This window comes from Lynx canadensis, chromosome D3 (genome assembly GCF_007474595.2).
Source record: "Lynx canadensis isolate LIC74 chromosome D3, mLynCan4.pri.v2, whole genome shotgun sequence".
Lineage (NCBI taxonomy): Eukaryota > Metazoa > Chordata > Mammalia > Carnivora > Felidae > Lynx > Lynx canadensis.
In genome coordinates, this window is record NC_044314.2 from 55,783,322 (window position 1) to 55,799,108 (window position 15,787).

At 43.9% G+C, this 15,787-nt stretch overlaps 1 protein-coding gene across 17 annotated transcripts in view; it reads right to left on the minus strand.

Moving 5' to 3' along the window:
- The window catches only part of EPB41L3 (erythrocyte membrane protein band 4.1 like 3), a 146,275-nt gene that overhangs the window by 71,073 nt on the left and 59,415 nt on the right, over positions 1 to 15,787 (minus strand). For all 17 annotated transcript variants that reach the window (XM_036064324.1, XM_036064320.1, XM_030336366.1 and 14 more), the window contains one exon: positions 15,293 to 15,490. In XM_036064324.1, the coding sequence (XP_035920217.1) occupies positions 15,293 to 15,490 (198 nt within the window). The remainder of the gene's footprint in view (positions 1 to 15,292; positions 15,491 to 15,787) is intronic.

A 15,787-nucleotide genomic window follows, 5' to 3' on the forward strand; every position in this document is an offset into this window, starting at 1 on the left:
GAGCTCCCCTAGGTAAAGCCCCAGAAACCCCATCACCTCTTGTGAGGGGCAGAATTCTAAGATGGCCCTAAGATTTCCTGCACAATCCCAATCCTTGGAGCTGTGAATAGAGTGGATCTCACTCCAGTGGTCAGGTTATGCTCTGATGGCACAGCTGACCTTAAGATCGGGACATAATCTGGGTGGGCCTGACCTGACTGTGTGAGCCCTTAAAGGCAGAGTTTTTTCAGGCTGGTAACATCAGGGGAGGCAGAAAGATTTGAAGGTAACCAGACTCAAAGTGAGGGAGGTTCTGTGCTGCTGAGACTGAGGGGGGCCTCGTGGCAAGGCCCCGAGAGCAGACTGTAGCAAAGACTGGTCCCCAGCCGACAGCCAGGTCCCCAGGCTTACAACCAGGAGAACACGAATTCTGCCAAGAGCTCAAAGGAGCATGAAGGTGGCTCTTTCCCTCATTTGGCCTCCAGATGAAGATTCAATCAGTGAATAATCTGATTTCTGCTGTAGGAGACCCACGCAGAGGACCGGCCGAAAAATGTGATGACAAACATGTGGTTTCACGTTGCTAAGTTTATAGTAGTTTGTAAGGGACTCAGCGATAGAAAGTCAAAGTATCTAAACGTATCCAACCTTGTTAGCACATCAAACCCATCCCCTCGGATGGGTCCTTGGCCTTCCTTTCCAGCCTCGTCTCCCTCAAGTACCCCTGATGTTTCAAATGTGTTCGATGCCCGCTCTTCATGTCTCCTTCCCTGCCCAAGCTCTAAGCAGAATGATGTAAATATCCCGAGCCTAAGCAGAATCACTCTGGAAATTCAAAAACAAAATAAAATAGAATACATGAATGCTGCTGGACGTTAGGGGGCCTTACACACCACCTCAGGGAGTCAGCCGACATTTTCGAGTAATTCGTGTCTACCTGCCAAATAGTGACACACATGCGTACCATTTTTAACACGATGAACCGGGGCTGAGAACACCTCTACTCCAAAGCAGGTATTTACAACCAGCTGAAGATGTGCACTTTTGCTTTTCTGTCAATAGCCTGGTTTCAAAACCTAGGTCCGAAAAGAGAAAGAAAAGTCCAGGAAACACACCTCAAAGAGCCACTCCCAATTTCTTTAGGCAAGAGAGAAGTTCTCACCGATAGTAGAGGACCTGCCCCAACACGAAAAGGAAGTGAGCTGGGTAGGTTCCCCTTTCTCTCCTTTTTCCTGGCTACTTCTCTTGTGTCCCTAGCTATTTCATGAACACCCAGAATACCACACAGAATTCCTAATATGGTAAGAGGCAATGAAACCAAAACACACACACACAAAAACAACAAAACAACAACAAAAAACCAAAAAAAAAACAAAACAGAGCAACCCCGTCCCATAGCCTATACTTGCTACCGAAGGACAAATAAAGGATGATCTGAATTTGTAAGGACACTTAAAATAAAACTGAACATAAAGAAGCCTCTTCAAATACATCGCTCAGAGTCGCCAGATAAGAAATCAGAAAACACAGGGTCGCCTGGGTGGCTCAGTCGGTTAAGCGTCCGACTTCGGCTCAGGTCATGATCTCGCGGTCCGTGGGTTCGAGCCCCGCGTCAGGCTCTGGGGCTGATGGCTCAGAGCCTGGAGCCTGTTTCATATTCTGTGTCTCCCTCTTTCTCTGACCCTTCCCTGTTCATTCTCTGTCTCTCTCTGTCTCAAGAATAAATAAATGTTAAAAAAAAAAAAAAAGAAATCAGAAAACACAGTGAGTCGAGGCTCAGTAGAACTAGAAAGAATGTTCCATGCCAACTTCCAAAGGGACTAGACACGAAGGAAGAACAGAGTGATGTCGTCAGGCCCCTTCCATAATGGACTCTCCTGCATAATTTGAGAGAGTTCATTACTGAGGCCAGGGAACACTACCTCCTTGCTTGCCGTAAAATGTGAGTCAGTGCAGGATAAGAGACTGGCACCGAAAGCCAGAAATGGAGTGCGTATAATTATTTTCAGAACACACTCAGGCTTGTTAAACACCTCCTGATTTCTGACACCATAGTAATAGCACCTTAGTTACATCTTCTGTCTCCTCTCGGCAGGTTCAAGCTGTGCAGTATGAGAAAAAGCAAATTTCCTGTTTTCCAGGTCATTTCTCAATCCTGACAAGCTTCTCGGTGAGTGGTTTTGTCGCTGTTGTTATTTAAGACTGAACTTTGTTTTAGCGCGGTTTTAGGTACACAGCAAAGTCGAGGGAAATGTTTTCCCACGTCCTTCCTGCCCCCACACGCACAGCCGCCCCCACTATCAACAGTCCCCACAAGAATGGCATGGTTGTTACAATCAGTGAACCTACACGGATTCGTTATTATCACCCAGTCCGTAGATTACATTGGGTTTCACTCTTGGTGTTGTACTTCCTATGGGTTTGGACAAATGTGTAGTGACACGTATCCATCGTTACGGTGCCCTGCAGAGTACTTTCACTGCCCTAAAAATCCTGGGTGCTCTCTGCCTGTTCATCTCTCTATGTGCCCCTCACCCCACCCCATCCTCTGGCAACCACTAGTCTTTCATTATCCCATAATTTTGCCTCTTCCAGAATCTCGTATCATCAGAACCATACTGTATGTAGCCCTTCAGACCGGCTCCTTTCACTTAGAAACATGCATTTAAGGCTTCTCCAAGTCTCCATGTCTCTTCACGGCTCTTTCCATAGCACTGAGTAAGATTCCATTGTCTGGATTACAACACAGTTTACTTACCCATTCACCTACTGAAGGATAAAAGCAAATCTCTAAGCAGTGTAAAGGCTATGATCCCATTTTTATATTAAAAAGCCTCCACTCTACAGAGTGTTTTTATTTAAATTCTTCTAGGCAAAGCCTAGAGGTATACACTTTATGGGGTGGAAGTGTATCAAGTTGGGGAAGCTTTCAAATCTGCTAGCCACTATAGGTCCAACAGGGTCCCTGGCACCTGTAAGCATTTAACATCCACCCCTGGCCATTCGCAGTCACCCCCTGAGCTCTGGTTTGCAAATGAGAAAACTGAGAACACTTAGGGGATGTGCAAACAAATGGCAAAGCCAAGATGTCACAGGCTGTCGCTATTACAGGTTGCTTCCCAAAGTTTAATCCCCTTAGGCTCCAAATTCAATTCTTTACAGAATCAATTGTGAAAGCTTATTCTACTGTACAAGAATCCTGAGGTCTGATTTGACTGTTTCATGGTACTTCCACAGATATTCATGTGTGCAATTTTTAGGACATCTACACATTATGAGTTGTTTTTTTTTTTTTTTTAATTTTTAAGTGTGTTTATTCAGAGAGAGAGAGACAGAGGGAGAGAGGGAGAGAGAGAGAGAGCATGCACAAGTGGGAAAGAGGCAGAGAGAGAAGGAGAGAGAATCCCAAGCAGGCTCTGCACTGTCAGTCCAAAGCCCGATGTGGGACTTGAACTCTCGAACCATGAGATCGCTACCTGAGCCAAAGTCAGATGCTTAACCGAATGAGCCACCCAGGTGCCTCCACATGAGTTTCAGAAACACACTCCTATTTTTTATTTTTATTAAACAAATTTTTTTAATGTAATGTTTATTTGAGAGAGAGAGAGAGAGACAGAGCACGAGCAGGGGACGGGCAGAGACAGAGAGGGAAACACAGAATCTGAAGCAGGCTCCAGGCTCTGAGCTGTCAGCACAGAGCCCGACGTGGGGCTTGAAATCACGAGTCATTAGATCACGACCTGAGCCGAAGTCAGTTGCTCAACTGACTGAGCCAGCCAGGTGCCCCCATAAACGCACTTTTAAAAGCCTGCCTGCAAGTGATCCTTTTACCTGAAGTATTAAATGCTAGTTCTGCTACTCAGTGCATGCATTGAAAGTACAACTACAGTTCAACATTTCTACTAGTCTGTCTGTAAAGAACCTGAATATTTTGAGTAGCACAGCATCAACGCTGAGAGGCCAAGTTTCTTAGCCAAAGTCCCTGGCTATTTACAAAAATTAAAAAATAGGTAAAGCTGAATCTAAGTTTTCAATTCACATAAGAATTTTATTATTGGTGCGACTTGCACTGGACTGAGCGTGTCTATCTGATCTGGAAAACTTGAGAGAAGGCGTAAATGTAAGAAAAAATATAAAACTCTGCCAAGAATGATGAACAATTTATTTTTCATGTACTGATAGCCCCAAATGAGGCTCACACTCAAAGCTGAATGCACTACTGGCCTTGAAAGAGGTGCCAAACTTGGCTGCTGTAATTTATTAATTGTGGCTGCCATAAATATTAGCCACAGGATATGTCACTAACAAAAATATGCAGTTGTTCAATATCACTATGAAACGTTTTAGCAGAGCTTTCGCCCCTCTTTCATCATGCTTCCTGTCTCCTGCAGAATTATTTAATCACCATACCCAAACAGCAAATGTGAATGAGCTGACATACTATGAGATTTCTCCCCTTTCCCTCTGCTACAAAAATTAACAAGATCAAGGTCATAATAAATGACAAAAAGGCGTTTACTTACATATACAACTTAATTTTCCTTTTGGATTAAAAATACTCTTCAAAGTAACATGGAAGCATGTCGACCTCCCTTCACATGCAAATTGGACACAGGACCACAACGCCTGTGTGCCAGCCAAAACCTGAAACCGAGTACTGCCTGAGCAGGTGCTTCCTTTTTTGACTATATGTCATACTGACTGGATCAGTGAGTAGATGCCAGGAGTCAAGTGAAAACTAGTTCTTCGTGAATATTTTATCCTGTCCCTACAGTAAGGCCTTCATTATCATACTGTACTCCAGTCTTCCCTGACCCCACTTCTATATTTTGCTGGACATCTGCATGGGCACATGCGCACGCGCGCACACACACACACACACACACACACACACACCCATCCATACTGGAGGCGGGGACTGAACTAGAGTTCACGTTCTCCTCCTACTAGAAGAAACTGGGATTCTACTGGACTTCACTTCTGGATTGAAAAAGAGGCCACAGGTGCTGTTCTTAGATCTCTGACCTTGGAGACAAAGTCAAAAGACACCTGCTGAAACAAGCTAATGAAAAAAAAAGTGATATCAAAATCAAGAGACTATCACCCCACATAGAAACGGTCCCAGGTTATTACCCATCTAATGAAAAGATTTTCTAATCTTATGGCTGATACCAGGAGTCTCCCTCCTAAACTTCCTTTAGGGCCGAGAGTATTTCTATGAAAAGAAAGGCATCAATTTAAGTGCTAACTAAGGGGAGATGAGCTATAATCTTGAAAATTACAACCTGTCTTTCATGGGGGAAATGCTGTAATTATAAAATGAACTGGCAATTGATCAGGAAAGTTGAAACAAAAAAAAAATCACAGGATAATGAAAACTTCTGCTCTCTGGGGGATGGCTAGGGTCTTCAGTTTAAACTGGCCTTTCCACTTGGAGCTGGACCATGGCAGCTGTAGAACTTGCCTAAAATTATTCTATATGAAGGCAAAGAGCTGAGCCAAGCCTGAACCCTGTTCCATGTACCAGTTTCAAGAGCTTCTGTATTAGTTTCCTCTTCTTATTCAAAATGAAACAATGTTGCTTCTTAAGTTCTACTCTTCACATAGTATCTTATCTCGTGATCCCTATGACCAGATTAGTATAACCAGAAGCAAAGACTTGACAACCACTTTTAGAAATTAGGTTTAAGAAGTTTTAAAAGAATGGCATTCTTTCCATTGGCTTAACCTGTCCCTCTTGGACAGGATCTGCTTACAACCTCAGAGCCCTTTTGTTCCCAGGGAGGCCTGATTAACCCACTCCAGGCTTAGAGTCAAGCTGCCGGTTTATTAAAAGGAGACATTTTTTAGAGCGTCTACGGCAGATGTGCTTCAAGGAGGTTTCAAAGCTCTCCAGCCACCAGCAGAGGGGAGGGAAGGAGAGAGAAAAGGAAGAGCCACTCTGGTGGTCTTACTTACCCCCAAATTACATAAACTACAAAATTTAGAAAAAGTGATCAATTTTGATGTCAAAGGCATACAGAATTACCAGTAAAGGAGATATTCAAGAATCTAATATATTATTAATTTGAAAAGCAGATCTTCCTCCTTCTTCTCTTTTCATCGCACTATTTCACAAACCCAAGCTGGACATAAATACTCTGTTTCGGTTTGCTCCTTCTGCAAAGACTTGGAATGTTTCTGGAGCTATAGTAATGAGACCTCTGAAGCAGAGGGCAGGAGATCTGGGTTCTAGTCCTTCCCTACTGGTTCCAGGCTGTGTTTCCTCACATTAACTGCTCTGGGTCTATTTCCTCATCAGTGAGAGGAGACAGAAGACAAAGTCATTTCCAATGTCCCTTCCAGACTTAAGACTGTGGGACTCTATGAGTAAGACAGTCCTCTGTCGAAGCCTCAAGTCTTACTCACTTAGTTTTCAGTGCCTAGAATATAATAGGTCCTCAAGAAATACTTCATACTGGGGCGCCTGGGTGGCTCGGTCGGTTAAGCATCCGACTTCAGCTCAGGTCACGATCTCACGGTCCGTGAGTTCGAGCCCCGCGTCGGGCTCTGGGCAGATGGCCCAGAGCCTGGAGCCTGCTTCCGATTCTGTGTCTCCCTCTCTCTCTGCTCCTCCCCCATTCATGCTCTGTCTCTCTCTGTCTCAAAAATAAATAAACGTTAAAAAAAAAAAAATTAAAAAAAAAATACTTCATAGGAAAGCCTCTGCAAAATTAGTAAAACTCCCTGGGGAAGATTGTGCACACAGTGTGACGTTACTTCTACAGATTGAAATCGTTGTAAACACAAAAAAAGAATTTGCATTAAGGCAAATGTTAATTAAAACTCAAATGATTAACTTTCTCGTTGGGCCTACTCTGCACAATCTGATCAACGTATTCTGGCAAATGCAAGGATTTTAACGAGGTGTCTGGTGGAGACAATGTCCTAAGCGATGTTTTGAAGCTGTGACATAGGTCCACTGCTAGGAAGGAGCCTGGTGCACTGGGGCCACAGAGCCAGCTCAGCCTGTATGAATGGGAGGCTGTGGTCACCACACAAGCTACCGCCATGCTGGGAGACTCTTCCTGAGGAGGGAAACAGGGACTGTCTTGGTCTAACATAGGGAAGCAATTCCTTGGCTTTCAGGGCCAGGACTGAGTTATGGGGGGCCTAAACTGGCACCTAATAGGTGGAAGCAGACGGGTACCAGGTGGGATGGCTGCGGGTCTGTCACACCCAAGAATGGCACTTACACTCACAGGTATTCCTTCTTTTATGTGGTCTTTCCCTAAATCTCAAGTTAAGCCTAAAGGCCAGGGTGCTATGGGGAATTACTTCTGAAGCAGCAGCAGAGAGAGCACCCCCTCCCCTGAGCCCAGAGAAAGGGGTCCGTGGCCAACCCGCCATCTCAGAAGGGTCTGCGACAAGAAGGTCACACAAAGAGTAAAGGAATTTAAAAGATTTTGTCCAGAGCACACATGACAACTCTCAGAGATAAAAGTGGGGAAGATTCTGAAGGAGGTGACATCTAAGCAAGTAAACCAGATACAAACAGCATGAAATACAACCTGAAGTTTGAATCGCAGGACGGTGAGAGGTAGAAAACCGAGGATTAGTTTTCAACCTGAAAGACCACGCACGCCCTTCACTAAGCAATCGGGTAATGACCATCTCTGAAAATCAAGCACCCTATGGTAAGTAAGCAGCACGAAATAAACAAGACCGCTCTCCGGAGCAGGGGACCATGGGCCCGTGAAAAGTGCGACTCCCACCTGCCTGCCAGCAGAACAGGCAAGTTCACGTCAACAACTCAGCAACAGGAAGCGGTGGGACAACACCGTGGGGACATGAAGGGCGCGGGGGACGGTAAGGGGAAAGAGCAAACCTAGTGTTCCCGCAGCACATGGTCAGACTCCTGACATCCGCAGAACAAATCGCCTGCCAGGCCTTAACTCCATGTGACCATCGGCAGCAAAGCAACAAGAATCCTCAGTGATTGTACCTTTGCTAGGGCTTCGACCACCCAACGTGCACAGACGCTCAGGTTCCAAAATTCATGCAGCTTCCAAACCACCACCACCTGGTCCGGGGACCGGTTCTACGTTTTCACATTTATACTCCTTATTTTTTTTTTTAATGCTTTTATTTATTTGTTTAGAGAGAAAGAGAGACAGAGCTCAAGCGGGGGAGGAACAGAGAGAGGGAGACACAGAATCCGAGGCAGGCTCCAGGCTCCGAGCCATCAGCACAGAGCCCGATGTGCAGTTTGGACCCACGAACTGTGAGATCATGACCTGAGCTAAAGTCAGACGCTTAACGGACCGAGCCACCCAGGCGCCCCTATACTCCTAATTTTAAACTTAATAGAGTGTTGAACAGATCACTGTCTACACTCATGACAGACTATGAGAGTTTATTTATTTTTTTTTTAATGAAAACCAGGAGAAAAGATTTAACAACTTGAGTAAAAAGTGTTCATTTTTCTTAGCCAAGCCTTAATGAGGACAAATCTGAACACCTTGGAAACACTCAGTACTGGCTCTGTCTGGTGAACGAGAGGGTGTGTGGTAATGAGCCTTGTAGGTAAGTGTTCCCATAGCTGCACCAAAGAGTCGTCACATGAGAAAACCAAGTTAATTAAAGTCCCTCCATCCCTGGGAGTCCCCAGGGGCATCGATCTTCAAGCAGGGGAGCTGCCGTGCTGTACAGGACACAGTGACAGCACATGACAGATGGCATGATGTGGTCAGGCAGTCAGCTGAGCAGAGACCCACTGAGAGGTTAAATCGGAATTTATGCAACTACACAGACTCAAACACCCTGTGACTTATGCAGCATCGAATGAACTGTACTCGCACTGGTTTGGCAAACATCCTTCTTTTCTACATTTTACAGTTAATTACTTCTTACAATCCATGAAAAGCAACAGGTGCCCTAATCGACTCTTTGGGATTATGACAATTCTATGTGCCCTCCAGTCGAGGACCCCCAAAGGTACTGTCAGGTATTTGAGTCGCATAACCTACAGCAACTGGAAGATTCACACACTGATTGTTTTTCCAACCAAATCCCAGTAAATGAAAACACGAAACAGAAGAATGGCTTGGACAGTTAACTGAATCATGGGCAAGGCAGAGCATTTGAAAGTTTTTCACACATTCCTTTCCTGACCAATATTTAGAGGGTAACAGAAAGCACATTTAGGATACGGAGCCATAAACAGTCTTACCCTCTCTGGCTCCTTTGAAGCATCTCTGGATGGCAGCAAGAAATGCTTGTTGGAGCAAACTGCCCCATTTCTGTGTTTGCTTGTGATTCTGAACCATCCTGGCGTGACCCGAGTGATACTCAGGCAGGGAGCCCATTCAACCAGTGGCCCTCTAGACAGGGTCAAACCTGGGGGGCAGGCTTTTACAGTTTCAGCGTCGCGCCTAAGTAGCCCTCTTTGATCTGCCCCAATCTGGATAGAAATCTCTCCCTCCGGTGTGGCTGATTCCCTGGCAGTTTCCCCTGGAGGTGCCAGCCCTGTGTGGATTTAGCTGGGCCCAGAAGCACTAGGTGTCCCCTTACCGCCGGGCCAGCAGCGTTTACAGCTGAAGTGTACTAAGCTGCGGTTTCCCATGCATAGACAGCAGGGTCCTTGTAAGTCACACCTGCAAGGTAAACCCCGTGGAGCTTCTGCAGTGACGCACTAGACTCCTCCAGCCATCGGCTTTCTTGTGGAGAACCAAACTACACCATAAAATGTTGTCAATGTCTTACACATGCGGAGGCAAACTCGTATTATGAAATACGGACTCAAATTTCAGATCATGTCTGACTTTCCTAAAACCAAGTCAGACGCTATCAGAATGGCGCCCAAACAAGAGAAAACATTTCTAACTGGATGGTCACTGGGAAATACATCGTGCGCCCGTCAGTCAGACTCAGATGAGTCTGCACGACACAGAAGCAATGGGACGAAAGCGGGGTGAGCGCTATTTCCTTCACCGCATGTGACGGGGGTATTTTTATTTTCTCTTTTAAAATTTATGTCTGGGAAGTAAACAGCCGTTGTGAGAGTAAACTGGCTACAGGAAGTTGCTTGTGTTCTCTGATGGTCCAAGAAAAATGGGAAGGGAATGGCTACTAGTATTATTCTGTTGGTGTACATGAAAATAGGGTTAGCATGTAAACATTTCCTAACATATATACCAAGTTGCTTAAAAGGCCTTTTATTATGATAAGATCTGTTTTTATATTTTACTAGGAGTAATTTTTTTATATATTTTAGATAATGAAGATTTAAGAGTTCGAAAAAATTATTAATAGTCAGACGGAAAAACACTGAATGCTGCAATGACCTAAGACTACTCTTTTTTTTTTTTAAACTTTTTTTTAACGTTTATTTATTTTTGAGACAGAGGAAGACAGAGCATGAATGGGGGAGGGTCAGAGAGAGAGGGAGACACAGAATCTGAAGCAGACTCCAGGCTCTGAGCGGTCAGCACGGAGCCCGACACGGGGCTCGAACTCACGGACCGTGAGATCGTGACCTGAGCTGAAGTCGGACGCTTAACCGACTGAGCCACCCAGGCACCCCGACCTAAGACTACTCTTTAGGAAAATAGGAGAAAGCCAGCACAACTGAAAAAGGTTTCCATCTGACCACAAGAAGGCAGGAGTTGAAGACCACTACAGCACTGGGGGGAGAGGGGAAATGCTACCTTGTGGTTTCGAAGGAAAAGAGAACAGGGCCAGGGTATTCTAAGATGGGAGTGTGTATGTGTGTGCATGTGAATGTACTCACGGGAGTCCTTTATATGTGACTATATAGTCTCGTGATAAAGTCATGACAGAGGTGAGCCTTGTTGAGTTTGATGGTAAAGTAATGAAGGCTTTAAATAAGCCATGGGGGAAAACGCTTAGGCATCGAGATTTCAGTAAAATAAAATGCTTCTCTTGATGCCGTATTAAATGCAAAACAAAAAAAAACTTATGCCTGTTATTGTCTCCTGCGTCCTGTTCTTAATTCACCTGAAACTCTATGTGTTAGGTACAGGGATTTAGGGAAGCAATTCTGCTTTTTCAATTCAGATTTCTGTGTGTCTCTTCTCTCCAGGAGTCTGAGAGTAGTAAGAGGTACTGGGAGTTATCTAGTCTGAGACCACATCTGAGGAGCTGATGGTTTCCATAAATGCACCTACAGTTTCTGCTGGAATCCTACTGCAGAACATAGATCACAAGGTTGACAACAATAATTTAAAACATGTGTTTTCTGTTTACTTAAAAATTGGACTTCCTGTAACTTCTAATTTAGTTCTGCTCTCTATACTTTAAAAAATATCTGTGTGTTATGACAGACATTCAATGCCAACTTTTCCTAGTAACTGAAAGTCGCTATCCTATCCCCTCCAAATCTAGGAGACATGTGGAAATGTTTTGTTTCTTCAACACATTCTATTTCTCTAATCATTCTTCATGAGAAGAGGTTTCCGGATCCCTCACCATCCTGTAACTCTCTGCTGAATAAGCTCAGTTCAGAGTTCACGGTTTCTCTCAAGAATATGCCATGTTGCAGAAAGTGTTCAAACTAAGTATCTACCTTAATCTTCTCAATAATGGCTTTTTGAGGCAAGTATTTTCACCTCCTTTTTTTCCAGTCAACTGAAGCGCAGAAAGCTTGAGTTCCTTGAAATCACACAGGTTACAAGTAGACAAATCTATTTTCACACCCGGGTCTGGTGGCTCCAACAAGTGCTATCCTGTACGAGCTAATCGACAAGACACTGCGGACGGGATCTCTCCCGTCCAGGAAGAGGGGGCTGTCAGCTACATTTGGCAAACCACACGCTGCACTTTTCTGCACAACAGAAACAACCATGACCGCACGGATGTTTCTGACAGCTACACCACGCAACTGGTTAATGCCGAGTTTGTAATCGACTTAAACCCAAAGATAAGTTTCACCCAAACTGTTACGAAGTCTGACCACCCCCTTCCTCCAACACATTTCCATTTTGCATCTGATCCCTCAAAACAAAGTCTGACCTGTTACTTTGCTTTAGTGTCACACACGGTCTGCTTCATGAGAAGCCTGCATTCTGACACACAGGCCATTAGTCACTTTTAAAGGCCTGCGTCACTTGAAAAGAATAGTTCAGGGGTGCCTGGGTGGCTCAGTCGGTTACATGTCCGACTTCGGCTCAGGTCATGATCTCACAGTCCGTGAGTTCGAGCTTCGCATCGGGCTCTGTGCTGACTGCTCAGAGCCTGGAGCCTGTTTCCGATTCTGTGTCTCGCTCTCTCTCTGACCCTCCCCCGTTCGCGCTCTCTGTCTCAAAAATAAATAAACGTTAAAAAAAAAAAATTAAAAAAAAAAAAAGGAAAGAATAGTTCAGCTTTGTGTGTGTGTGTGTGTGTGTGTGTGTGTGTGTGTGTATGTGTGCATGAGTGTCTTGAACAAAGACATGGATAAAAACTCAGTTTAGAGGAGAGCAAGACTGAAGGACACTTCCTTAGGGCAAGGTTTTTCAGCACCGTTTACCTATTATATCCCACACACCTTGCCAGCCAAGTTTTATGTGCCATCGTATCTAAAACCAAGAGGCATTTTGAATGTGCTTTTTCAACTAGAATCCTGTTGCCACCTTGAGAAGCACGTCACTGACTCACAATCCGTCTTTCTCCTTCCACCAATCAGCTACAAATAAGTCCACTTCACTCTGCTATATGCCCAAATCTCTCTATTTTCTCGACAAGGCTGTCAGTCCATAGTGGCCACATTCTTTTCTACTACCAACGTCCATTGAAAAACTGAAAATATCCTGTTGGCAAAGGATTTTGTGCCCCAGAAAAAAAGAATTATTCTTTTTTTTTTTTTTCAACGTTTATTTATTTTTGGGACAGAGAGAGACAGAGCATGAACGGGGGAGGGGCAGAGAGAGAGGGAGACACAGAATCGGAAACAGGCTCCAGGCTCTGAGCTATCAGCCCAGAGCCCGACGCGGGGCTCGAACTCACGGACCGCGAGATTGTGACCTGGCTGAAGTCGGACGCTTAACCGACTGCGCCACCCAGGTGCCCCCAAAAAGAATTATTCTTAAGAACCTGTCAAATTGATAAAAAGAATTATAAAAGAGAAATAACTGACCAACAAGACCACGTCACTCAAAATGCTCACAGGGGCATTAACAGTAACACTGAATTATGTCCAAAGTTAATCACAAAATAAAAATTTTGAACTCAAAACCACAGGTTATCTGTAACACATTGGAAGCATGGGATATAAATTAAGTTTAGCAGAATGGTTAACACTTACATGTACCTCAGTCAGCCCTGCAGCATTTATCCGCCACCCCCACACAAAACTCAGTAAACTTCCTTCTAGACTCTTCTTTAGAAAGCTCTGGTAGCTAGGACGAGAGGGCTGCAGGGTAACCCTATTTATTTCATTAATAATACAGTCAACAGAAAGACTCTCCTCAAAACTAAGAAAAAAGTTTCTCTTAGGTCTATTTTTCCAGAAAGTGGACCCACACTGGAAAAACACAATCTCTCTCATGGTTACAAAAGTCCTTTAACTTCAGAGTAAAACCCAGGGAGGAGTACATTATTGAATCTCCCAATTCCCAGAATAAACATCTAACTCAATAATGGGACACTTCGAACTAAGACATTAGCCAAAATGAAAGCCATAAAAATGTAAAAAAAAAAAAAAGGGTCTGTGCATGGCAAACTTTAGGCAGGATCCTTGGAGCATGTATTTCACTCCCTCCAGCAACCCATCAATATTTCTGAGGTCACAGGATGACAAAAATTCTATCAGTTAATATGTGATCAAGTAACTTTTGATCTAAGAGTTTATTTTCAAAAGATCTTTTTTCCTCTACGTTCCTACGAAGTAACTCAACCCCATCCCCACCACAAATGACATTATCAACATGAAATGGATTTGAATCTTCTGATCGAAGAAAAGGACTGGGTACAGCAGTGCAGTATGCAAAATAAAGTAGGAATGATGTGGCGTTGTGGACAGAGGAAGCAGAGAGGAGTGAATGAGGGACACAGCAAATCAGGTGGGATTGGTACTGGCTGTGTCTTAAGGGGGCCTCAGGGCAGACTTATAGCACACCCAGCAGAAGACGTGAACTCCATAAGCATGCGGTGGGAGGAGCTGGTGTAGACGGATGTGCGAGGTCCCTGTATGACCAAGGGCAGGGGGCTGAGGTGGGAGGAATAAGCTCTTTGAATGAAAACGTTAAATCTGGGGCGCCTGGGTGGTCTCAGTCGGTGGGGCATCCAACTCTTGATTTCAGTTCAGGTCACGATCTCACAGTTCATGAGTTCGAGCCCCACGTCGTCACTGCCCACACTGTCAGTGCCCGGCCTGCCTAAGATTCTCTCTCTTTCCCTCTTGCTCTGCTCCTCCCCCACTCACGCTATCTCAATATAAATAAACTTAAAAAAATAATAAATAAATAAGCAAACGAAAGAAAATGTTAAATCTGAAATTGAATCACCTGCGGAAAGAACAAGCTGCTCCCTCCCAGCTGTGGGGGGAAGGCACTGTGGCCGGTGCACACGCACTCCCGCTCCTGTGGCCCGAGTTCACACCCTCTGTGTGTCCTCTGTGCTACACAGAGAATGCAACAAATCATCCGTCTCCACCGCTATGGACAGGTAGTGTTGTTCCCATCTGTTAACTCGATCTTGCTAAATATCTCTCACATAAGTCATCTCACTGCTCCTTCTCTGAGAGGAATTTTACTTTTTCTTTACAAACAAAAGACACTATACGTTTTTACACTCAAACTGCAATGCCCACCACGATGTACATTAAAAAAAGTTACTCTAAGAGGACATATTCAGTTCACACTATCCTACAGTGCTGTGTACAGAAATTTACAAGTTTATACCAATGAACGGTTGAAATTATTCAAATACAAAAAATATTAAATAATTTAAAATAGAAAAAAATAAAATCATTCAAATTAAAAAGTATAACTATTCAAACAGAAAAAGTAAATTCATTTAAATGATAACTCACAAGATATGAATGAAAACTTGATTTAAGGCCCCCATTTTTTTTTCCTACCATGGGAAGTGTTAGAAAAATATATATTTTTTAATTAAGATCACATTTTTCTCTTGATTGTAACATTTTGGAGACATTGTAAGTATTTTTAGTAATATGATCTGTTAGGGACTTTGGAGATAATTTTGTATTTAGAAACCAGGTCTGAATAATTTTCCAGAGTTCTGAAAACAAGAAAGTGCCTTGGATGCTTTATACCAACATTCTCCAGGTCTCAATATCTGGGACAAAAAAAGTTTTAAAACGTGCACTCACCTCCACGTCACAGATATATTCTGATCCATCCAGAAGTATCACTTTGCACTGCATGCTTTTAGGCTTTTTGACAATCTTTAATGGAGAGCGAGATAGTTTACTGCTAGATGATTTCTGAGAAAGTTTATCGTCTTCCAATTGCTGATATTCGAGCTGTTTTGCAGCCCCAGCAGCGAACTCCCGTTCCTTGTCAGTGACCTGTGAAGAGCAAACAATGAACAGTTTTCACTGCAAGACAGGAAATAAATATTGCATTGCTCAGGCAATAGCAGAACCCTTCAGACATTGGTTTTCCTATTTCCAAGAGCAGGAGAGATGTCTGGATGAGGATATTGTGAATGGACACGTGTATGTATACAGACGCTTAAACTGCTAACGGTTTCACCTACATAACTTTGCCATTTAAATGTACCAATAGGGCTTCATTTCGGTTTGACTCGAGGACTTAGTTTAGAAACACTGAGTTTGCAAATGCCATTAAGACTTCACTAAGTA